The following is a 23,925-nucleotide window of genomic DNA, read 5'->3' on the forward strand; positions in this document are numbered from 1 at the left end:
GTTTGTGCTGCTATCCAAGACTGGCTTCGAACTCTTTGAATGCCCGACATGTTGAAGCTCTCTCACCTCACTCTCATTCCAAAGGGGAAGGTACAAAATACTTTTGATGACTTTTGCCCTATTGCGGTCAACAATCATATTTACAAGTTCATTGCAAAACTGTTGGCAAACCATCTGAAGGGGATTTTGCATAAGGTGTTGGGCTTTAACCAAAATGCCTTTACGGAGGGTTGTCATATTTTTGACAACATTTTCCTTTGTAGGGAAGTTATCCATGATTATCATATTCACTGGGGCCAAGCTTGTTTTGCAACCAACATTGCCCTTCGAAAGGCGTATGACTCAATTCAATGAAGTTATCTCTTCACGCTTCTTTAGAGACTCAATTCCCCCCCCCCCCGCTCTTTATCTCCTGGATTTCTAGGTGTGTGGTGGATCTGAGCTATGTGATCTTTCTCAATGGTACCTAGTCCTCTCGTTGTTATGCTAACTGGGGTCTTCGGCAATGATGTCCTATTTCTCCCATGCTTTTCAATATAGTTCTTCAAGTCTTTTTGGACTCAATCTCTGATGTGGTGGTGGATGACGAGTTTGATAATCATCTTCATTGTGAATACCCTTGCACTACTTCCATTAGCTTTGCTGATGATCTTTTCATTTGAGGGATGGCCAATGAGAAGACTGTCAATACTTCCGATCGTCTTTTCATTGGCTTTTCGAGTTAATCTAGCCTTACTATCAACAAAGAAAAATCCCAGCTTTACTATTACAATGTTCATCTGGATGTGATTGCGGTAATGGGTCATATTTTGGGATTCTCTCATGGTACCTTCCCAATCCGTTATTTGGGCATTCCCTTGTCTTCCAGGAGGCTATACGTTGATGACTTTTCCCCTCTTATTAGAAGAATTGAACAATGCCTAGAAGGGTAGCAGCATAAGAGGTTATCTTATAGTGGTCGTCTCACCCTTATCTCCGATCCGTCTTATTTGGCATTGTTGGCTATTGGCTTGGTGCTCTTGTTTTCCTTAAGATGACCATTAATCGACTTGAATCTATCTTCAACAAGTTCCTTTGTAAAGGGTTTAATGGTTCAGGATCTTATCGGGTTTCCTGGCATATGATTTGTAAACCTTAGTTTGAGGGTGGACTTGACCTAACACGGCTTGAGGAGTGGAATTAGGCTACCTTGCTCCACCATGCTTGGTCTCTTGCTTCTCATGCCCCTTCCAACTGGTGCACTTATGTGAGAACTCATTGATTAGCTTATGACTCCTTCTAGGTTATCCTTAACCTTTGGTCCTGTTTGCATTCTTACACTTGCTTTTTGACAAAGAATGGTGAATAGGTCATGCTTTGGCATGACCAATGGCTGTCAAATGGCCTGCTTGCTTCCCCTGGGTCATTTATAGTTGAGGCGCTTGGGAGCAACCATTTAGATAGAGTTTCTTTGTTGAGAGACAATGATTGAGTTTGGAATAACCTAAATAATGATGGGTTGACCAGTTAAAGATGGGAAGAAATTAAGTCCATCAAAACTTGGCAAAGGATTCAGAATGATACTTTGATCTATACTGCCACCACCAATGGTTCTTACTCTTTCAAGAGTGCGCATGAAGTGATCAGGGATCATGCACCTTTTGTCAATTGGTGGTCTATTGTTTGGCACTCAACAGCCCCTTCTAGCTACAGCTTCACTACATGGCTTACAGCACATCAATGCCTCCCGGTTTAATATTGCCTATTGTATTGGGGCATCACTGATGATCCCTTGTGCATCCTTTGCAATGTTGATGTGGAGACACACAAGCACCTCTTCTTTAACTGTTCTTTCTCTAGATCCATTTGTAGTGAACTCCTTCAATTGAATGGGTTTCGCCAAAGCAATCGTTCTCAATGGGAAGAGGAAATTGATTGGGCATAAATGCATTTTAATCGAAATGACATGGTTGGCAAGATTCACCAATTCAGCTTTTGCAACCTCATTTCCCGAGTGTGGATGGAGAGAAACACCCAGATTTTCTCTAAAAAATATGAGTCTCACATCGTATTTCTTCACCACATCATTCATAATACTAGAATACAGTTCTCTAGTGAGCTTCTTTGAATTCCCAACTCCAATGGCAATAGATCCCTCTTTGATGCTAGCGATTTCGGGCAATTTTTATCATCCTAATTAGTGTGTGCTCCATTGAAATAGGCCACCCAACAGTGGATTGTTGTGAACTGTGATGGATCCATTTTGGAGGACTAGGGTGGCTATGGTATTTTTGCTAGCTAGACTCACTTGGGGATTTTGTCTTTACTGTTGCAGGTGGTTATTGAGAGAAAAATATCATTCGCATGGAGTTATTTGGTATTCGCAAAGGGCTGATGTTGGTTGCTAAGCATGCCATACTACTATGGTGTAGGTCCGATTGGATTCTTAGGGGGCCATCACCATGATATTGGGTCAGTACAAAGCTCTCAGGTATATTGTGGAGTTGATCAAGGATATCCGAGAGGTTTCAACGTGTTTCCAACATTGTGTTTTTCACCATGTGATTCGTGAACTTAATTCAATGGCTAATTATTTGGATGGGTTATACCCTACTGTACCTGAAATTTTCCTTACTCCTGAGTCCTTACCTGAGGTGCTCAATCATATTGGAAAGGACGAAGCTAATGGAAGGACCTATTTCAGAATTTTCTTCTTGTGTTTTAATACGTTGCGTTCTCCCCCCCCCCCCACCACCACCAAAAAAAAAAAAAAAGAAAGAAAAAAACAAGGAAGCAAGTAAACTTTTTCAAAAAGACTGGAATAACTTTGAATAAAAAACCTTACCTTTGATTCGTTTCTTATTTTCGACGGACCAAAAATCTTGCTTGACTGTTATACGCATTAAATTCGAATGACTGAAGCAATTTCGCCAAGTAAGACCCATTTCGAATCATAATTAATAATTAATGATCTATGAAAAAAAATCCTAATTAATAATTAATGATCTATGGAAAAAAAAAAAAAAAAAAAAAAAAAGGAAGAATCCTAATTATTAATTAATGATCTATGGAAAAAAAAAGATAATTAATAGGTGAGGTCTTTCCTTACTTGAAAGTCATGTGCACATCAGATGCTCTAGGTCCATTTGTGCGTGTTTGGCGCAGGGCACCTAAGCCAAACACATGTCTACCACGAGTTTCAATATGATATGATGAATTTTACACAAGGTAATATCACATAGATTTGGTTGATTTTATTCAAAGGGGGGGGGGAATTGACCTATTTACCTTTGTATAAATTTACCTTGTAAATAGTGTGCAACCGATATGATGTGGATATGATATTGATATCAATTTTTGCGTGTTTGGCACAGGGAACCTAAGCCAAACACGCCTCTACCACAAGGTTCATGATTTTGCCCCTTAAAATGATGAAATTTATACAAAGGCAATATCATATAGATTTGCTTAATTTTATTAGAAAAAATTAAAGAGTTTGACTTATTTAACCTCTTGGATGCATTATGCAATCGATACGATATCAACATGGCATTGACATTGGTGAATGTGCTTCTAGCATAGTGGTGACAACTTCCTATGTGGACACAGTAAGTCCAAAGAGATCATGAGTTTGAACTTTTACCCCTAACTACCACACCTTTCCCCTCCCCACTAGGGCCAGTAGGCCTCTTAGTTGCTATTACTGGTTGATGATGATCGCCAAAAAAAGTAAAAAAAAATTGATATTTGTCACCTTCAAAACCATGCAACAGGAACAATAATAAGTTATCGGATCCCAATACCTCAAACCATGGCCATGTGAACCTAGGGCTGGCTAGATAATGAGAATTTCAAGGGTATTTCTTGGAAATTTAGCAATATATTTGATGTCCTTTAGTATTTTGGCAAGTAGGTTATTTATGTGTGCTTCTTTTATGTTTTTTCACCATACAAGAAAGGTGGAAATATCTCTAAATATCCATAAAATGAATAATAAATAAGATTCATTTTTATTGTATGGTAAAAAAAAAAGAGCACGTAACTTAGGTTTTCTTTATTCCTTTCGTGTAATCCTAAAACCCTAGGATTGTGCACGAATCCAAAGGTTATCCAATTTAAACTAATTTGATTTTATTTAAACCCCCCTTTGAATTTATTTAAACTCTGTGTTGGGACTTGGTTGCCCCCTGGGTGGTTACGGGGGTCGTGATGGGCGGAACCCGTAACTTAATAGAACGAAAATGATCTGTACTCACCCAAGTAATTACTCCCACCAATAAAAAAAAAAAAAATTTGGGTTCATCGTACAAGATAATGTAAACTATAAAGAGAGAACCAATTCAGTTCTGTTCCCCTCCAAATTCTCAAGCTCCAAGAATCTCAGACCAAGAAAAATCAAGTACTAGCTTATCTATAGCCATTAGCCATGGGCACTACCAGAGCTTCTGTTACACTCTTCCTCTCTCTCCTCCTCTCCTTCATCTTCCAAACCTCCGGCATAACAGATGACGGAACTCCGGTACCATGTCTTCCCGGAACCACCGGAAAGTATTGTTACGATAAACCAGAAGCACAAAAGCTTAAGATCATAGCCTTCATTGCCATACTTATCACTAGCATGATAGGTGTATCTCTTCCTCTTGTTTCCCGTTCAGTTCCAGCTCTTCAACCAGATCGAGATCTCTTTGTTTTAGTAAGGGCTTTTGCTTCTGGTGTCATTCTTGCTACTGGGTATATGCATGTGTTACCAGATTCTTTTGATTGTTTAAGATCTCCATGTTTACCTGAGAATCCATGGAGGAAATTTCCTTTCACTACCTTTGTTGCTATGTTATCTGCTGTGATGACTTTGATGATAGATTCATTTGCTATGAGTTTTTACAAGAAAATCAGCAATACTGGACGTGGAGAAACAACTTCAGGGATCATTGTTTCAGAAGGTTCATGTAAGTCTGGTCATTATCACGCAATTGAAACAATAGAAGAAGAAAAAGGAGAAGAAGAAGGAGAACAGCCAAGTGATCAATTATTAAGAAATCGCATCGTTGCTCAGGTAAATTTGGTGTTAATTTATTTTTTCTTGTCTAAGTTGCAGAATCTCCCTACAAAATTGAGACTTAATTATGGTTTTTCAATTTCAGGTTTTGGAACTAGGCATTGTAGTTCATTCTGTGGTGATTGGGCTTTCTTTAGGGGCTTCTCAGAATCCTTGCACCATTAGACCCCTTGTGGCTGCTCTTTGCTTTCATCAACTCTTTGAAGGAATGGGTCTTGGTGGATGTATTCTACAGGTGATAATCTCTCTCTTTCTCTTCTGATTCGGAGTGAAAATTTATCTGACACCATCTTAGGGTTGTTCAATTGATAATGACCAACACCTCTGAGTGATGATGAAGAGATCATGGATTGGACTCTAGAAGAAAAAAAAAAAGGCACAGCAAATTCTATTGTGTTATAACAAAACTTTCTTTGATCAGGCAGAGTATGGAGCAAAGATGAAGGCAATAATGGTGTTCTTCTTCTCAGTAACAACACCATTTGGGATTGGACTTGGGTTTGGATTGTCAAATGTGTACAGTGACGACAGTCCCACATCTCTAATAGTGGTGGGATTATTGAATGCTTGCTCAGCTGGGTTACTTAACTATATGGCATTAGTTGATCTCTTGGCAGCTGATTTCTTAGGACCCAAGTTACAAAGCAATGTAAAGCTTCAGATGTTAGCTTACCTAGCAGTTCTGTTGGGTGCCGGTGGTATGTCAGTAATGGCAAAATGGGCATGAACAAGAAAGATATTCAGAATGGATAATGGACATAGCTCAAATATTTCTGTTTACATGTGTAGTTACTGTAATCTGCAAATCTGCAAATCTGCTTCTTTCTTGAATGGAAGAAAAAGCTTTCTGTGATTCCTTAGTATCTGTTACAGATAGGAACTGAAAGAGATGCAATGAAAGGATAAAGGGATAAGCCAAAGATGTAGCAAACCCAGCACAACTATGGGCCACTGGTAATTTTTAGTAATAGCTTTCAAGGTCTTAAATGTCAGCACCTACTTTTGGCTTGGAGTTCATAAATCATAAGATGTCATTTGTCAAATCACTCTGTGAGTGATGACAGCATCTTCATTCTCAAAAAAAAGGAAAACAATTTGATCATCTTTTTTTTTTTCACCTTTCAAATATTGCTCAGAAAAGTATTAGCTGCACAAGCTTTAAAACCCATCAAGGTAGAGAAATGGGCCAACGAAGTACCACAGAAAGTGGGCTCTACCATGTAAAGCAATAAGGTTTCTTGTGTATTGATTGTGTGAAGTCTATAAGCCTTTGATCAGTTTCATATAAACTTCAATCAGATTTCTAATTCTTACCCAAAAAGGGAGGAAAAATCAAATTCATAATTAGTTCAGATCATTTCATTTAATTAACTCCCATTTTGTCTTTTTTTTTTTTTCTTTTTCCTTTAAAAGTTCCCAACTTCCACTAAATTTGGTTGTTTGGCCGGGCCCCGTTTCTCTTGCGCCGCCCCGTCCCCCTCCGCCCTCTTTGGTTTTTGCCGGTGGTCCTTTTCAGATCTATCTAAAGACACAGTAAAGTGTAGTCGTTTATAATAATAATAGTTTTGTCATGCAAGTCAATTTACTCTTCAATTATGCACCAAAGTTATCATTAATGGCCAAATATTACATTGAAGTCTCAAATCATTGAGAGAAAAATCTTCAAAAAGCATATAGAGGAAAATAAGGGTAGATGTTGATGTTATGGAGGAAGTTTCGAGTAAGCTTCACTTGTTTGCATCATTTGATGTGGGCTTAGAAGCTTTTGGACATTTTCTTCCCAGTTTCTGGAAAGAGCCTTGGGACCCTCTTGGGGTGTTGGGTTATTCTAGCCTCATGTAATAATCAACTCCTTAGCTAAATCTTTGCCACAAGGTCAGCCTCACATTCTCATAGATGAATTTACTTGTTCATATCATTTGATGTGGCTTAGGAGCTTTTGGTTTTCTTTTCCATTTTCTCCCCCTTCTTTTTCTTCTTTCTGACTTCCTTTGGGAAGTATTTGTCATCAAATTTATCCGCATTGATATCAGAAGCATCTACCTTGGTGGAGGTCTCAATCACATACGATTGGTTAAAACAGCAGAGAGGTGCCTATTAAAACAACAACAACACACATATATTATATATATCAAGGGCCTGTATAGCAATTTCTTTGTGATGTCATGGAAACTGTTCTTAGTTGCTGTAATGCTGTTATTGGGCTCATTGTACATAATTAATATACAATTAAGTTAATCCTAGTGTCATTAGGTTTGCTTCTAAACCTCTTACTTCATTGAAGCCAACAACAATTCCTACATCTTCCCTTGCCCAATTTTCTTTGTCTTGGTCATGCATGAAGTTCACAAATTCATGGATGAATCCGGAGTTTGATGTCTTATAGTGATTCTCCTTAATTTAGGTTTCCAGAAAGGAAGTGTTTTTCCCCTTACATAATTGTAAGCCTACGCAAAAATATACAATCCTAATAAGAGAGATCCATTCTAATCATGTTCAATTTCTTTGATTTGATTGTGAATATATAGTTAATGTTGTACCATACCTTGATATGATGGTGGATTATCAATTAATTGCCATTATAATGGTGAGGGGCCCTCACTTCTGGAGAATGTATTTAGTTCATACAATCCCCCAACCCAAGAAACTCACAATGTGTTCAGTTTAGAAAATATATAGAGTGTGTGTGCCTGTTGGTTTGTGTTCTGCAGGAAGAGATGAATCATTAAAGGGAAGATTTTCGCTTTCATCTGTTGCCAATTGATCTCTATTGATAAAACCACAAAATCCAAGAAAATACTACTGCAATGGGGGGCAACAAAAATCTTAGATTTGGGTGTCTTGTATTCTGTTAGTCCATATAATTATAGTTTGGTTGTTATAATTGGATCAGGGTTTTGGGTTAATTACTTGTATAAGGAATAAAATTGTATTATATATGAGAATTAGAGTTTTAAATTTTCTTAATTATAAATAGTCTCTGCGGAATAACTTAGATGAATCAATCACTACAAGGGATTGAAGATTCATTTTCGAAAAAAATTAGAGTAAGCAAAAAAGTAACACTTTATAAGGTGTGAGAGTAGTGTGAAGTGTTCTAAAATAGAAGAAGCTCTTTCTCTCTAGTGGATGCACTTTTACTGAACCTTCTTTGTGTACTTACATGTATTTTTCTTGTTGTGTTTATAAGCCTATCTACATTTGTGATTACCAAATTCCTAATCTTCTATATCCTTATGTAAGAGCAACTTGGAGGATACTGTTGAGAACACCCACTTTAACAACTTTCTTCTTCAAAGTTTTAAGTGTTGGGAAAAATATCGAAATACGGTTCAATTTTTTCCCTCCTATGTAAAAGATTTTGACATAGAAAAAAAATACAAAAAAGGTATTTGTAAATAGTGTCTATGAATAGTACCGTGTGAATAATATTTGTATGGATCCACGTGAATAGTATTTGTATTAAACCCACGTGAAAAATAACAAGAATAATTGATTACAAAAAAACACAGACACAACAATATACGTGGTTCGGCTTTGTGTAAATCCACGATAGTGATGAGACTTTTCACTATGAGAAAATAGAAATACAACTCTTATACAATGCTTGGATTTATAACCAAACTCAACCATGTATAAAAGCCATAATACCACTCCATTTCTTTTATTCTTATATTTTTTTACATGATACTTTTGTTTCACAAATAGTGTTTTCATTTCCTCTCGTTCTCCACCTTCTTTAAGATACGAAAACTAGTTGAAGACTACCTATGCTACTAATAAGGGATTTGAGTGATAAATTTATAACTTTAAGAATAATAGTAATAACTTAGGAGGTGATGTTAAAAAAATTTCTCTCTTGCTGATTTGAATCAAAACTCATCTCATGGGTTCAAATAAATGTTATCCACCGTTTTTTTTTTTTTTTTTGGTGATTTTTAGAAGAGAGGTAAGATATCTAACTCCTTAAAAAAATCTTAAAAGTCTTGACTCCAGCCACAGTACAATGATGTCTTACTTTTTTCTTTTTCTTTTTCAATTTTTTTTTTTTTTTTGCCTAAAAGAAAACTTATGTTAAGCTTTCCATTCAAATATTTGTGGACCGGCCAAACATAATGGAAATCTACTGAATCAAAACTTGTTCTAAGCTTTTGAATTTCAATTTATAAGATACACTATAAACTTAGGGAGAAGCTATCTTATCAGTATTGGAAATAAACCTTCTTCAAAGGATATAAAAGTATATGTGTAATTGCGCAGAGCACTTGTAATGGTTGAGATTATGTGCAACCCCATTCCTTGTCACATTTGTTGAAAATCAATCATGCGCGCATTCAAGGTCTTCCACCAAAAACAATTCGAAGGCAAGGGAAAATTAAAGGTGCAAATTTGAAAGTCAATAAAATGATAGAAAACCACAAGACACGTTACTCAAGGGATAAGGACACATGAGGATTGCAGAAACCAGAAACCAGAAACAAACCCACATTTAATTGTGAAATGGGTGTCTCACCTAACCTTCCCACCTTCTTCTTCCTTTTCTCTTCAGTCTTCTTCTGCATCTCTCAGGCAGCCATTATTGAGTTCACAAACCAATGCTCCTATACTGTATGGGCTGCTGCTGTTCCAGGTGGAGGAAGGCAACTCAAGCCAGATGAAACTTGGCTCATGTCTACCAATGAAACTTACTCTGGTCATCTCTGGGGCCGAACTAACTGCACCTTTAATGCATCTGGCAATGGAAGTTGCGAGACCGGCGACTGTAGTAACAAGTTAGATTGCGAAGAGCTCCCCGACTCACCTTTCACCCTTGCTGAATTCGAAGTAGGTGGACCTAATAACCTGGATTTCTATGACATCTCTCTTATCGAAGGATTTAACATCCCACTAGAGATCAGCCCAGACAACAGGAATTGCCGGAAAATCAATTGCAGCGCCGACATCAAAGATGAGTGTCCAATGGAGTTGAGGGCACCAGGAGGTTGTAAGCACCCATGCACGGTGTTCAAGACTGATCTTTACTGTTGTACAAAAGGTAACAATTGCACTGCCACATACCTAACAGACTTCTTCAGGACTAAGTGCCCAGATGCATATAGCTTTTTTTACGAAGAAGCAACAACTACCTTCACCTGCCCTACTGGATCTAACTATAGGGTTTTGTTTTGCCCTTTGGTCTCTTCTCCATCTCCATTTTCTCCTCCTTATGATAGTTCTTTAGCTCATATGTGTGTAGGAATCAACCTAAGATACTAGGGTTCTTTCAATTCTATTCAAGAGTTGCAAGAAAATCAATTTTTAATTTCTGTGTCAAATTCAATGTCCATTAAAGTGCCTTCTTGATAGAAACAAAGCTTCCTATGATATACCGATTCCGGCATGCTGTATCCTATTTTGATCCATGACCGTGCGTCTCATAGAAATGACAGAATTAGGTATAGAGTAAATTACATGTATCCTGGCCTTGTAATCAATTACATTTACTATCTCAAAAAAAAAATCAATTACAAATACTTCTTTACTGTTTCTGTAGAACTTATACTTGTTTATAATTTTCAATTCTTAACAGTAGATGCATCTATAATTGATTTTTATTTCTAGGAATAGTAAATGTAATTAATTGCAAACATGGAGTTTATGTATAATTTTTTCTTATCTATGTGGTTGTTGGCGTATATGACATGGAAATGTCTTCCTATAATAATATTATTGTTCCAAGTGAATTTACTTACGCTTTACTTGCTCGTATCACTTGGGAGCTTTTGGTTTTCCTTTCCAAATTTCCCAGCAGATCCTCTTATTCTTTCTCTTTCTAGAAAGAGCCCTGGCATACTTAATAATTCAGGCAGCTTTAGGATTTGCAAATAGCCCTGTTTCCAAATCGATGAATGGGTTTATTCAATCTTTACGGCCACATATACGATTACTATTTTTTTAATAAAATAATTAAATTGGGTGAAAATAAGTTGAATTGGGAAATGATGAATGTAAACCTAATATGCATGGAAGTTACTTGTTAATGACCCTTAAGAGAATTATATTAAAAATGAATTTCAAGAAAATTAGCAATAATTAGAAAAGAAGCTATGAAATAAAAATGAAATGCTGAGGTGTATGGAGAAGGCGTGGTCTAAACAAGTCTAGTTCCTCAATCCTCTTCGAATTTAGTGGTAAAAAGATGCTAGAGCAATGTACAACCCCCTCTGGGGTGTTGAGCCATACTAGCCACAAGTAAAAATCAACTTGTTTGTCACAAGGCCAGCCACACATTCTTCTAGAGGAATGATTCATTTGCTAGAGAAATCGGACACATGCCTATGTGCCATTGCATAGAGGATTTGGGTTGGTTGAGAAGTGCAACCCATGCTGTCACATTTGTTTGAAAGTTGCACTAAAAGGGTCTATGGCTGCATTTGTGGGCGCTATAGTTCACTGTTGATCTATTCCAGTAGTTACAGAACACTCCAAACAGTACAAAAATGTCGTCAAAAGTATTGTTGTCTTTTTACGGTGATATTTTTTTGTAAACGCTTGTGTTGGTGATTTTGCTTTAGTCTTGTGTCATAATAGCGCAGAATGGTCTTGTCGACCGTCAGATTGGGATTTCGTCGAATTTTGACTGAAATTTTGATCTCAATCATTGATTTTCATCAGCCAAGATCAAGATTTTGGTCGAAATCTCAATCTGACAGCCGATTTGGTCGGCAGGACCGCCTTGCCCTGTGCCATCATGGCTCAGGTCTAAAGCAAAATCCCTTGTGATGATATGTAATTACAGTTACTATGCTGGCATTTAATGGAAAAAGTCTGGCACCATTTTTCTCCTCTCTCTTTCTTTCTTTCTTCCTTTTTTATTTTTATTTTGTTGTTGTTGTTGTGTTAACAAGGAATGAAGGAAACCCACCTTATAAGAGCCTCTTACTTATAAATTTATGTAACATTATCATGTAATCTATTGAAACGAAAATTTTCAAGCACGAAACAAATGGTTAATCTATTAAAAGAGAAGCAACAAATGCTCTCAGAAGTTTCATTTTCAAACTTCAAACCTGGCCTACATTGTCTCTACAAGCTTAAATATCAATCCTGTTTCCGATATATGTAAACTCAAAATCAGAAACATCTTTTCAACCTCAATGATTTTGACCTTCCCCTTCTTTTTCTTCTTTCCAACTTCCTTTGGAAAGTACTAGTCATCAATTTTATCGGCATTCACACAAAAAATGTCTTTCTTGTTGGAGGTCCCAATCATGTACAAGTGGTTAAAATGGCAGAGAGGTAAGCCCATTAATCTTGAATAGCCCTGCAGCATGAAAAAGATGTTGAAATGTTGTTGAGGAATCTGCAAATATACTTAAACGCTTGTTCTCACAATACTGTCAAATGAGCTGAAACATACCAGAGGTACTTTCTTTAAGGTATTTAGACACCCCGATTTGTGCAATACGGGTTCCACAGTGTCTTCACCCCCAGATCAATCAGCCCAACCTTTAAGATTGCACCCCAGAAAGGTTACTTCAAGTGTATCAGGTAATGTTCACTGCTTGACAGAACAACAACAGGGAGAGAGAGACAGAAAGATGAGAAGGAAATTCAGTACTTAGAATGAACTAGGAAATGGCTTTATATAGAGTTCCAAAGGCTGTGGGTGAAAGGGTAAGGTCACATCTCTTTGTTGAGGGTATCTTTCAGCTCAACTCCCTTCAAGAAGGTACCTTTCCAGCTGATCTCCCTACTGGAGAGTGCCTCTCTAATGGCATCTCCACGTAATCACCCAACAACGGGCTTTCCAGAATAGGGCCCATGACAAAATGGGCCTTCTAGATCAAAGCCCACGACCCAAGTCGTTAATATCCATTAAAGTATCTCCTTGATAGAAACAAAGCTTCTTACGATAGATCAATTGTGGCGTACTAGCTCTCTATCCTACCTATTCTGATCCATGCGGTTGATCTCATATAAATGATAGAATCATCTATATTGTGATGGGTATATTGTGGATGCATGGGTGACTCAGATTTCAAAGAACAAATAAAGTTGCCAAGAACGACGCATTGCAAAGCAAAATGTAAATGATCAAAGCTGGCAATCACATACATGCTTGCTTAATTTCCTGGGATTTACTGGAGCTCCAACTACTTTCCACTCACATTTTTTATTTGTATTTAATATGTATATTTCTCGATCAAAATGCAAGGTGGGTGGACAATACTTCAATGGTCAAGGAATCAAAGAAAACAAAGTTTGCCTTTTGTATATACAAACTACAAAGTAAGGGAATATACAAACAAAAGGCAAACCCGTATCTCTCTCTTTTAGCTGTAAAGGAATATTGAACTTGGGCACATAGATTGAAGCGCTCCTGCTTTCTGCTAATCAACTTGGTCTCCCAGAAGTCCTGATTTTGACCTTATTGACTTCCACTGCCTGAGAGTACCTTCATTGCTGCAGTGCTACTTCGCTTGCAGTTGCAAGCTTTGAGAAATCCTCATGCAACTTCCCTTTGTTATCTGTAGAGAAAGATGGAGTTAACAGAGTTACATTTGACGAAACGTAATATTGTGGGTTTACTGCACATTTAAAATTCACGACTACGGAATATTGCTTTCGTCCTTCTCTTCTAATTCAATATTATTTAAAGCCAATAATGTTTGCTGACATGTGGAATCTATAAATTTCTTTTTCTCCTATACAATTTTAATTGGCTTGGGATCTATTTATAATTTTGTATACAAATTAAGGGAACTTTACCAGAGTAAAATAAGTTAGAAAATCGAATAAAAAATTTAGGGCTCACTAAAAAAATCCCCACATAGAAATGTCTTATTTAAATAATTATATATAAAGTTTACCTCCTAAGGTATGTAAAAAGAACCTCATTTCCAAAAATCCAAAAAATAAAAATTATTCAATGTGTATTTTAATTACTAAATATTTATTCATTTCATGATAATTTTTTCTGATAAGAAGAAAAGAAAAAATAAATTAAACAAAGAAAAAGTCACAAAGTATTCAAGAGGTGGCTGACCCTCCCCAAGCAAGGCTAGCAAGATTGACCGACATATTGTTTGATAAGTTTTTATTTCAACTAATATTCTTTTTGTTAGAAATTTAGTTTAACGATAAATACTAAGGAATAAGGATCATTAATATGGTGTATGGATTAGTCAAAAGGTATCTATTCTTGTTAAGGAATTCTAATTTTTAATTAACCTGAAACTATAAGATGTTGGCCTGTGCAAACCACAGATCTGAGAATGATTGTTTCTTCCTCTGTTTTAAAACCATTGCATCAATACCCTTAACTCTCTCTCCAAGTCTCAATTGTCATTTCACCTTCTTTTTTTTGCAGGGGAGTTATTATTTTGGTAATTTTGTTATTAACATTTACTTTAGTAAGTAGAAAAAAAATAAAATATATATATATACATATTCAGAGGCCTGCAACACCATAATGGTGTTTCTAATTTTTCAGAGTATCTAAGTGCTCGTTGAAATGTGCTACCGTGTCATCAATAAGCCGATATTAAAGGTGAGTGTCCAGTGGAGTTGAGGCACCAGGAGGTTGTAACCACCCATGCAAGGTGTTCAACATTGATCTTTAATGTTGTAAAACAGTTATTAACTGCAAAGCTACATATCTATCCGACTTCTTCAAAACTAAGTGCCCAGATGCATATAGTTTTGCTAGAGATGATTAAACAAGTCTCTTCTCCTGCCCTACCGGATCTAATTATAGGGTTTTGTTTTGCCCTTCAGTCTCTTCTCCAGATCATGATATATTATGTTATTCCCAGATTGACACTGAGAGGGGGGGTGAATCAGTGTCTTCAAAAATTCACCACAATGTGGTTGGGTCTACCAGACAGTGTACCACCACTCTGCAATCAAGGCACTCCAATATGTGCAACAAAGAAAAATAAACAAAACGCAATGCCCGGGTTCGTGGTTCGGCCATTGCCTACATCCACGGAATAATCCCCCTAGGGTTTCGTATTTACTCAATACACTCTTGATATTTTGGCTGCACGTCCGGAACACCAATCCTGCTTAGTCTATGCAATTCGGACAGGGCACCAACCCCAACCCCTGCAGCTCCACTTGCTGGTCACAATGTAAACCAATAATTCAAGTTCCCCAAATTACATTCATGAGCTAGATTCTTCATCACTAAACATAACCTAGAAAATAATAGACAATCACTTGTGAATACGGGTTACCTCAACTTGTGTAAGATGCATGGTAACAATACTTGTTTCTCTTTTTCTCCAACTCTTTTTTTTTTTTTCAATCTTTTCAGTTTTCTCTCTTTAAAAGCCATACAATCATGTTCCCTTCTTTTCTTCTGCTGCTTCTTTTTCTTCTCTTTCATTTTCTTTCTTGTTCAGCAAAACAAAGACTTCTTATTCCCAAGCTTCAGATCTCCATAGCCAACCACGTCTTCTGGTTGACCTCCCGCTATTCCCAAGCTCCTCAAAACGTCCTTATCTTCTGCTGGGTTTGCTCTCCTTTTATAGATTAATTTAACTCGAGTTTGAATCAACTCGAGTTCCTATCTGACTTAAACAAGGGTGTTTTAACGTACAAATCGGACTAACTTCGAGATCTCCAATGAACAATCCCACCGTTGGATTTGAAGATCAAGAAGTCGTGAAGCTCTCCTCCAAAAATCGGCTCAATCGGACACTGGATGACCATCCGATGAAGAGGTTGATCAAAACTGGACTCGGTTTGAATCAAACTCGAGTTCCTATCGACTTAAACAAGGAGTGTTTTGACGTACCAATCGGACTAATTTAGAGATCTCCAATGAACAATCCCACCGTTGGTTTGAATATCAAGAAGTCGTGAGCTTTCCTCCAAAATCGGCTCAATCGGACACTGGATGCCATCCGTGAAGGGTTGATCAAACTGGACAGAGACCCTCAAACGGGATTCTTGGTTTTCTTTATTTGAATTGGATTCTTTATCTCGGAACCTTTTTGTGTGTTGCTGTACCATATCAAAACCCACTTAAGTTGCCAACAATGACAACACCTTCATTTTAGGCCAATGGAACAACATATTATTATTTAGAGATGATAATATTCTTTTCTCATCCTCTATTTTACTTTCCAGATCATGAAATTAATGGCCAACATATTACGGTGAAGTGTCAAATCATTGAGAAAAAAATGAATTTCAAAAAACATCTGGAGGGAGATGAATGATAGATGTTAGTGCAAGGGGAAGTTTTAGGGAAGCTTCACTTGTTTGTATCATATCATGTTGGTTCATCTACATTACCAGATCCTCTTATGTTGGTTCTTTCGCTTTTTAGAAAGAGCCCTGGTGCAAAAGTAATATTATACGACATTCATTAGGGTGTTGAGCTACACTCTAAACTAGCTGTAAAGATCAACTTCCGAAGTTTTGCGAGAAGCCCAGCAACACATAATCATAGACAGGAATCTTTTACCAGCAAATCAGACGCATGCCTGTGAGTGATTGCATCGAGGATATGTGACGCTTGAGATGTGCTTATCTTACTTTTGTTCAGAAAATAGAAATGGAAAGAAAAAAAAGCAACAAGTTATTGATGAGTCAAAAGAAAGTTAAAAGTAGCAGTTTAAAAATTGAATAAAACGGCACCCAAGAAAACACAAAGACTCCAGCAGGGAAGAAGAAAACCTTTACCTTGTGAAATGGGCAAGTCACCTGACCTTCTCACCTTCTTCTTCTTGTTGTTACTCTTTTCTTCAATCCTCTTACGCATCTCTCAGGCAACCATCTTTGAGATCACAAACCAATGCTCCTATACTGTATGGGCTGCTACTAATACAGGCGGAGGAAAGCAACTCGGGTCTACAACATGGTTGTCAATGACACAAATAGGGCTGTTGTGATCTGGGGTCGAACCAATTGCACATTTGATGCACACGGCAATGGAAGTTGTGAGACTGGCAATTGTAATAAAAGGTTAGGATGCCAAGAAGATGTTGGTGTCTCACCTACCACCTTTGTCGAATTCTTAGTAGATATGTACGGTCACTTGGATACCTATGATATGTCTCTTGTTCTTGGATTTAACATCCCAATGAAGATTATCCCAAGTGATGGCAACTGCCGAGAAGTCAGTTGCAGTGCGGATATTAAAGGTGAGTGTCCGGTTGAATTGAGAGCACCAGGAGGTTGCAACGCAACCACCCGTGCCAGGTGTTCAAGACTGAACTTTATTGTTGTGAAACATCACGTCACTGCATAGCTACATACCTATCAGACTTCTTCAAGACTAAGTGCCCTGAAGCATATAGCCATGCTGGAGATTATGAAGCAACTACCCGTAGCTGCCCTACTGGATCTAACTATAGGGTTTTGTTTTGCCCTTCAGTCGCTTCTCCGTCTCCACTTTCTCCTCCTCCTTATGATAGCTCTTTAGCTCATATGTGTATTAGTATAGTCAATGTAAAATATTAGGGTCTTATGATTCAATACAAGAGTTGCAAGAGAATCGATTTTTAATCTCATGCTTGGGCATGTTAATTGCAGCCTTATTCAAGAGATTAGACAAGACACCCTTTAGTCTTGATCGGGTTTGGTGGTATATCAAACCCCTTTTTTATCTCAACTCCAGATTGTTAGTCTCATCGTACAAATTGTCCGTAATATATCACCAACATAAGGGCGATATGTGGCCTTGTTGCTAGGGGGCCACATGACTCTCCCCAGCAACACGACATACACCAAATGTTGACGATATATTTTTTCGGCGATGTATTGTGAAAAGTTGATTTTTTAGCGGTATATTGCCAAATTCATCATATTTAATATAATTTCATTCGTTTTTCACCGATTTTTCTTTCAATTTTTGTCAAAGTGATATAAGACTTCTACAGATTCGGGACAGAGGAGGTGGTGCTAAAAGATTTTTCTTTTAGTGATTTGAATCAAACCTCATCTCATGGGTTCAAATAAAATTATCCACTTTTTCAGTAGAAGAAACATAAGACATCTAACTCCCTAAAAATCTTGACTCAAGACCAGCTACAGCATAATGGTGTCTTTTTTTTCTTCTTTTTTTCTTGCTCAAAAGAAAACTTATGTTAGGCTTTCTACACTAATATTTTTGGAGGCAACAAACATAATGGAAATCTCCTAGTGAATCAAAACTTGTTTTAAGCTTCTGAATTTCAATTTATAAGCTACACTATACATTTAGGAAGAACCTATCAGCGATTGAAGATAAAGCTTCTCGGAAAGGATAGAAAAATAATGTCAGACACCATCCTCACGGATTTGACTCATCTAAATGTAAAACTTTTTTTCTTTTTTTTTGGGTTAAATCAACTCCCTACATCTTTGCCACAAGGCCAGCCACATATATATGAAATTCTCGTATAGGGACGAACTCATTTATTTGAAAAGTTGAACACATGCCCGTCTGCAACTGCGTAGAGAACATGTAATTTTTGAGATGTGCAACCCCAAACCTTGGCACATTTGTTGAGAATCAACCCTGCGTTCGAGGTCTTTCACCAAAAACAATTCGAAGGCCAAAGAAATTAAATTAAATGTGCAAGTTTGAAAGTCATTAAAATGATAAAAAAAAAACACAAGACACGTAACTCAAGGGATAAGGACACATGAGGATTGCAGAAACCAGAAACAAACCCACTTTTACCGTTTACTTGTGAAATGGGTGTCTCGCCTAACCTTCCCACCTTCTTCTTCTTCCTTTTGTCTTCAGTCCTCTTCTGCATCTCTCAGGCAACCATCTTTGAGATCATAAACCAATGCTCCTATACAGTATGGGCTGCTGCTATTCCAGGTGGGGGAAAGAAACTCAAGCCAGATGAAACTTGGGTCATGTCTGTCAATGAAACAAATTACACTACAGGTCGGATCTGGGGCCGAACTAACTGCACATTTAATGCATCTGGCGATGGAAGTTGTGAGACCGGCGACTGTAGTAACAAGTTAGATTGCGAAGACAACGGCGTTGCACCTGTCACTCTTGCTGATTTCACAGTAGGTGGATATAATAACAAGGATTTCTATGACGTCTCTCTTGTCAATGGATTCAACATCCCACTAGAGATCAGCCCAAACAACGGGAATTGCGGGAAAATCACTTGCAGCGCGGACATCAAAGATGAGTGTCCAGTGGAGTTGAGGGCACCAGGAGGTTGTAACCACCCATGCAAGGTGTTCAAGACTGATCTTTACTGTTGCACAACAGATAATTGCACTGCCACATACCTATCAGACTTCTTCAAGACTAAGTGCCCAGATGCATTTAGCTTTGCTTATGATGATCGAACAGGTACCTTCTCCTGCCCTACTGGATCTAACTATAGGGTTTTGTTTTGCCCTTCGGTCTCTTCTCCATCTCCATTTTCTCCTCCTTCTTATGATAGTTCTTTAGCTCATATGTGTGTAAGAATCAACCTAAGATACTAGGGTTCTTACAATTCTATACAAGAGTTGCAAGAAAATCAATCTACTAGAATGATTGTGCATGATTTAATTGATTTTGATGAAATTTATCTCATTAAAATGTTTGAGAGTGATTGTTTCGTTTTTGGAACTGAGTTTCCTCCCGCAGCTTATGTAAATCTCCACTACTCCTCATGGGGTAGCTTTATATGCAAAGGAGGGAGAACTATTTTACGATTTTTTTTTTTTTTTTTTTTGTACTGGTGCTTTTTTTAATACTGGAAATGAAATGCTGCAGAATGGCTGCAAACCCAAGACCTCCCCATGGGAGTCTGAGCTTTTAACTGCTATTGGTTTGGATCGGTTGTTTGATAATTTATTTTCACGTGTCACATTCCTATTAATTGATTGTAGAGAATTGTAAGATTGTAAATTGTAGAGGATGTGAAACCTATTCCAATATCATTCGCAATTTGAACTTGCTTACATCGGCACTTAGGTGTTATTTCCTAACGGTAGGGAATGTCATTGAAACCCTTAAGTGACCCTATGCTCAACTTGTCTGTGTTTTCCTCTACCATTGCAACCACTCTAGTTGTTCCACTCTTGCATCTTCTACATGATTCCTATCCTCCCACGGAATTTTTTTTTCCCCTCTCCTTTTCCATCATTCTCTTATTGGAAATGAATAAATAAATACTAACGGAGAGTAATAGTGTTAGTAATAGGGGGTCTAACTGATAAATTGGATTACTTAGGGCATGTCCTTAATTTTATGGGGTAACTGAGGGATGACGCTGATTTTTCTTAAAAATAAAAGAATAACTTTGAAACAATCCTTTTGGAAAATAAAATATCTGACTCCTTGTAAATCTTGACTCAAGGCCAGTCACACAATCTCATGGTCTTCATAAATTGACAAAGGAACTGTTTAGTTGAAGTGTAATACCTGCATTCTGGAAGTCTAGTCCAATGAGGTAATAAACATGTTCTGCTCAATGAACCATGAGTTGATGAACCAAAACCAGTAAGGGAAACACTAGATATCCGAAATAAAAAAGTTAATTTTAAAAAGTAGAATATTCAATCTCATGATTGTGACTTTAGCCCTCAGTAGCGGTACATCAGTCCTAAGTGTAAAGACATGGACATGATTTTTCGAGAAACCTAAAGGTCATTAAATGATAATGATATAAAATAAAAAGGGGTTCCACGTCCAAAATGGGCTTAAGTACAGTTTCATCTGTGGGACCTATGTACGATGAAATTAGATTGAACTAAAAAATGAAAAAACGATTAACATAATTTTTTTTTTTTTGGAACTGAGGTTCATCCGGACCAGCTTGCGCGCACCACGATTTACTTCCTCAGGGGGAGCTTTAAACTAATGCCGCCGAGTGGATACGAATTCAAAACCTCCCCAAAGGAAGTTGGGTCTTTAACCGCTTTAACATACCACCTTTGGCAATTAACATAATTTTTTGAATCCAAAGATACCCACAATTTGACTGTGGGTAAATCTTATATTTACACGCTATGTGTGGAGGTGGGCCCGTAATTCATTAATTAGGGCCTAAATGGCAATTCAGTAAATTACATACATTATTAATGAGTTTAAGTAAAAGGTGAATTGAATAATGTATATTATATCATACATTTATATAGACCAAAGGGATAAGGGTGGAATATTATCCCACCTCCCACCTTGCCGCGTTAAGCGGTGAGGTGGTGATCCTTGGGAATAAAGTAAGAAAAATAATGTATAAAATGAAGGAGGTGGCATGTATATATTTATTAGGGAATAAAATAAAGGAAATTAAAAGAGAAAGGGGAGGAGAGAGAAATTAACATTCATAAAAAAAATGGAGAACGAGAGAGAGAGAAGAGGAGGAACTTTTTCCGTATGACGGTATGAGTTCCTGAATCCGGATCTTCTCCCGTGGGGGGAGCACAGAAACCAGTGGGTTTCCCATGGCTTCCTGACCACAAAAACCAGTGGGTTCCACTGGTGAAAAAAAATTTTATATTTTTTCAAAAAGTATTTTTCACCGTGGGTCCCACTGATGTTTGTGGTCAGGAAGTACCGTGGGCCCCACTTTGTGCTCTCCCGTCGGGGTCGCTAATCCGGACTCTAAGTTCTTCACCTCAAGGTAAAACTCGATTCATCTTCTTTATAACACAAGTGAGACAACACCTCGTTGCAAATGTTGAGATTCTCTCCCTTTTTTGTTTGGAAATTTATAAATACTACTCTAGACCTCAGGCAAGAAAACGTCACAGTTTTCTGCTTTAAAATTCATTGGTCCAATTTACATTCAACAAAATTGGATTATCTCTAATTCCTTCAGGTTCTTCAAGGTTAAGATATCATCTGATAATTTTGTCAATGAAATGCACCTAATGCTTAGTTTTTGCAAGGACTCATAGGCCCTCAAGGCACTCAATCTCTGTTAATTTCGGGCAATCCTCTATGGTAACCCTCAAGGACTCATGTAATCAAACAGGCCATAAATAAGGGTAAGGATGTTTAGGTAATTTTAACCGTCATTTAAAAGAAAAATTTTACTGTGGTAACTTGTAATTTTTCAAGTGGTCAGGTGCCATGTAATTTACATCACAAGAGTGGGTGATCACTAGTTTTAACCCAATAATAATTGGTGCATGTAAAAAAACTCTTAAATTTATCAATTAAACCCTCTCTAAGGTGAGATATATCAATGATATTTATTACCATTAGGAAATCACAACTAAATCATATCATATCATATCATACTACCATTACAAAAGTATGAACTCAAAAGACATGGCTACATTTCGTTTCCCTCCAATACCTCTCTGTATTCAATCAATTAGACATTTGTATTAATAATAAATGATGTCTATAATGGTCAATTAAAATTCTTGAAATTATTTGAATCTATTTAATTCTCAATTTCGCTCTTCATTTTTCGAAGAAACCACTAAGTGCCAAATGAATATGAAGAGTTTCCCCCCCCCCCCCCCAACAACCAAGAAATGTTAATTGAAGCAAAAAAAAACTGCATTAAAAATATTTAATCAAAATCACACATCAAAATGTATATTATGTATATATCCTCTAGAATAATAGACAATGACATCTATTATTCTTAAATATTCAAAAATTACATCCAATACCCTTAAGATTGGCATCCTTCTTGCTTTAATTTTATTATGAAGGGATGATGATGTCCAATACCCTTAAGATTGGCATCCTTCTTGCTTTAATTTTATTATTAAGGGATGATGATGTCGTTGAACCCAAAAAAAAAAACAAAGAAGAAGATGATAATGTTTTCACTCAAACTTTTCTAAAAACCCAAAATTCCTGTTGTCAAAATTTTTCACACAAAATTAAGGTTTTTAAGAAAGTTATCAACAGTGCCCCCCTTGCTCTGAGTTATCTCAAATGTTTATCAAAAAAACAAGAAGGTTACCACTTTATATTTTATACTCAGCTGATAACAAATCAAGATATCATTACACTCCTACCAAAATCAGTTATCAGAACTAAAACCCTAATTTTCACAAAGTTAAACAATACCCAAAGTCAAGTACTCAACCATAAGAAAATTCATGAATATCACAACAAAATGGTGGGAGGAACCAAACCTCATGTAGAAATAGGCAACACACAAGTTTTCCAGTAGCAGCCATGCTTCACCCTCATGGAAACCCTAATTCTTTAATCTATGGATTGTTTGGCACATGCCAAAATATTAAATTCGAACTTGTTACGTATGACAAAGACAACATAGAGGTATCCAATTAAAATTTATTTGGAGTTCTTTATGGATAAAAGCCGATTCCGTACTGTATTATTTATATGCATACATCTTGTTCATACTTCAATAAAGCCAACCTAGACCAATTCTTGATGATTTGACCAATAAATCATTTGGTAATACAATGTACTTCTCTATAAGAAGCATTTTTTATCTTTAAATCAAAGCTCTATCAGAAGCTTCAACATATAAGAACCTAAAACTACATAAAGCCCCTCAAAGATCTTAGGTGAAGAAGCTAGCTAGTGTACTCTAATGGCTTCCATCATCCAAGAATGTGATGAATGGAGATCAAAACCAGTTGCTTCGCTATCGTCTGATTGCCATGGTAACTTCTCCATTACATTTAGTACCCAATCAGTTGACATGAAAAGAGAAACATCAATTTGAAGTATGAAATAAGTGGTTAATTTCTTGAAGAAGTAACTAATGCATTCAAAGAAGTATCATTTTCAAACTTCAATTCAGACCTACATTGTTGTCCAGTTTCCGGTTCATGTAAACTCATTATTAGAAATAGCTTTTCAATCTCAATGATTTTCACCTTCCCTCTTCTTTTCTTCTTTTCGACTTTCTTTGCGAAGTTTTTTTTTTTTTTTTTTGTCAAAGGATAAGAGCTTCATTAAATAAAAGAGTTTAAGCCAGGAGACCTGGACAATAACAAAGATTGAT

General features: G+C 37.0%; 3 protein-coding genes and 1 pseudogene across 3 annotated transcripts; all 4 read left to right on the forward strand.

Annotated features, from left to right (window-relative positions):
• Nucleotides 1-4,351: 4,351 nt before the first annotated feature.
• LOC149005921 (fe(2+) transport protein 2-like) lies at nt 4,352-6,216 on the forward strand. The gene is made up of 3 exons (XM_089168711.1): nt 4,352-5,032; nt 5,121-5,270; nt 5,457-6,216. The coding sequence occupies exons 1-3, from the start codon at nt 4,406-4,408 to the stop codon at nt 5,760-5,762; spliced, it is 1,083 nt and encodes a 360-aa protein (XP_089024837.1). The 5' UTR covers nt 4,352-4,405; the 3' UTR covers nt 5,763-6,216.
• Nucleotides 6,217-9,483: 3,267 nt separating this feature from the next.
• Nucleotides 9,484-11,163, forward strand: LOC149005922 (thaumatin-like protein). The gene has a single exon (XM_089168688.1). It carries the CDS (start codon nt 9,536-9,538, stop codon nt 10,289-10,291), a length of 756 nt encoding a protein of 251 aa, XP_089024814.1. The 5' UTR covers nt 9,484-9,535; the 3' UTR covers nt 10,292-11,163.
• Nucleotides 11,164-16,706: 5,543 nt separating this feature from the next.
• LOC149005923 (thaumatin-like protein 1 pseudogene) lies at nt 16,707-17,601 on the forward strand (annotated as a pseudogene).
• A 1,063-nt stretch (nt 17,602-18,664) lies between these two features.
• On the forward strand, nt 18,665-19,628 carry LOC149005924 (thaumatin-like protein 1). The gene has a single exon (XM_089168689.1). It carries the CDS (start codon nt 18,710-18,712, stop codon nt 19,472-19,474), a length of 765 nt encoding a protein of 254 aa, XP_089024815.1. The 5' UTR covers nt 18,665-18,709; the 3' UTR covers nt 19,475-19,628.
• Nucleotides 19,629-23,925: the final 4,297 nt, after the last annotated feature.

Source organism: Hakea prostrata, chromosome 9 (assembly GCF_041222555.1).
Source record: "Hakea prostrata isolate BN-2017 chromosome 9, UWA_Hpros_2, whole genome shotgun sequence".
In the NCBI taxonomy this organism is placed as follows: Eukaryota; Viridiplantae; Streptophyta; class Magnoliopsida; order Proteales; family Proteaceae; genus Hakea; species Hakea prostrata.

Excerpts from the sequence above, each read along its gene's own strand:
- LOC149005922 (XM_089168688.1), top strand. The coding sequence starts at position 9,536 with ATGGGTGTCTCACCTAACCTTCCCACCTTCTTCTTCCTTTTCTCTTCA.
- LOC149005924 (XM_089168689.1), top strand. The coding sequence starts at position 18,710 with ATGGGTGTCTCGCCTAACCTTCCCACCTTCTTCTTCTTCCTTTTGTCT.
- LOC149005921 (XM_089168711.1), top strand. The coding sequence starts at position 4,406 with ATGGGCACTACCAGAGCTTCTGTTACACTCTTCCTCTCTCTCCTCCTC. Across the intron at positions 5,033-5,120 it reads GAAATCGCATCGTTGCTCAG|GTTTTGGAACTAGGCATTGT; the intron begins GTAAATTTGGTG and ends TTTCAATTTCAG. Across the intron at positions 5,271-5,456 it reads TTGGTGGATGTATTCTACAG|GCAGAGTATGGAGCAAAGAT; the intron begins GTGATAATCTCT and ends TTCTTTGATCAG.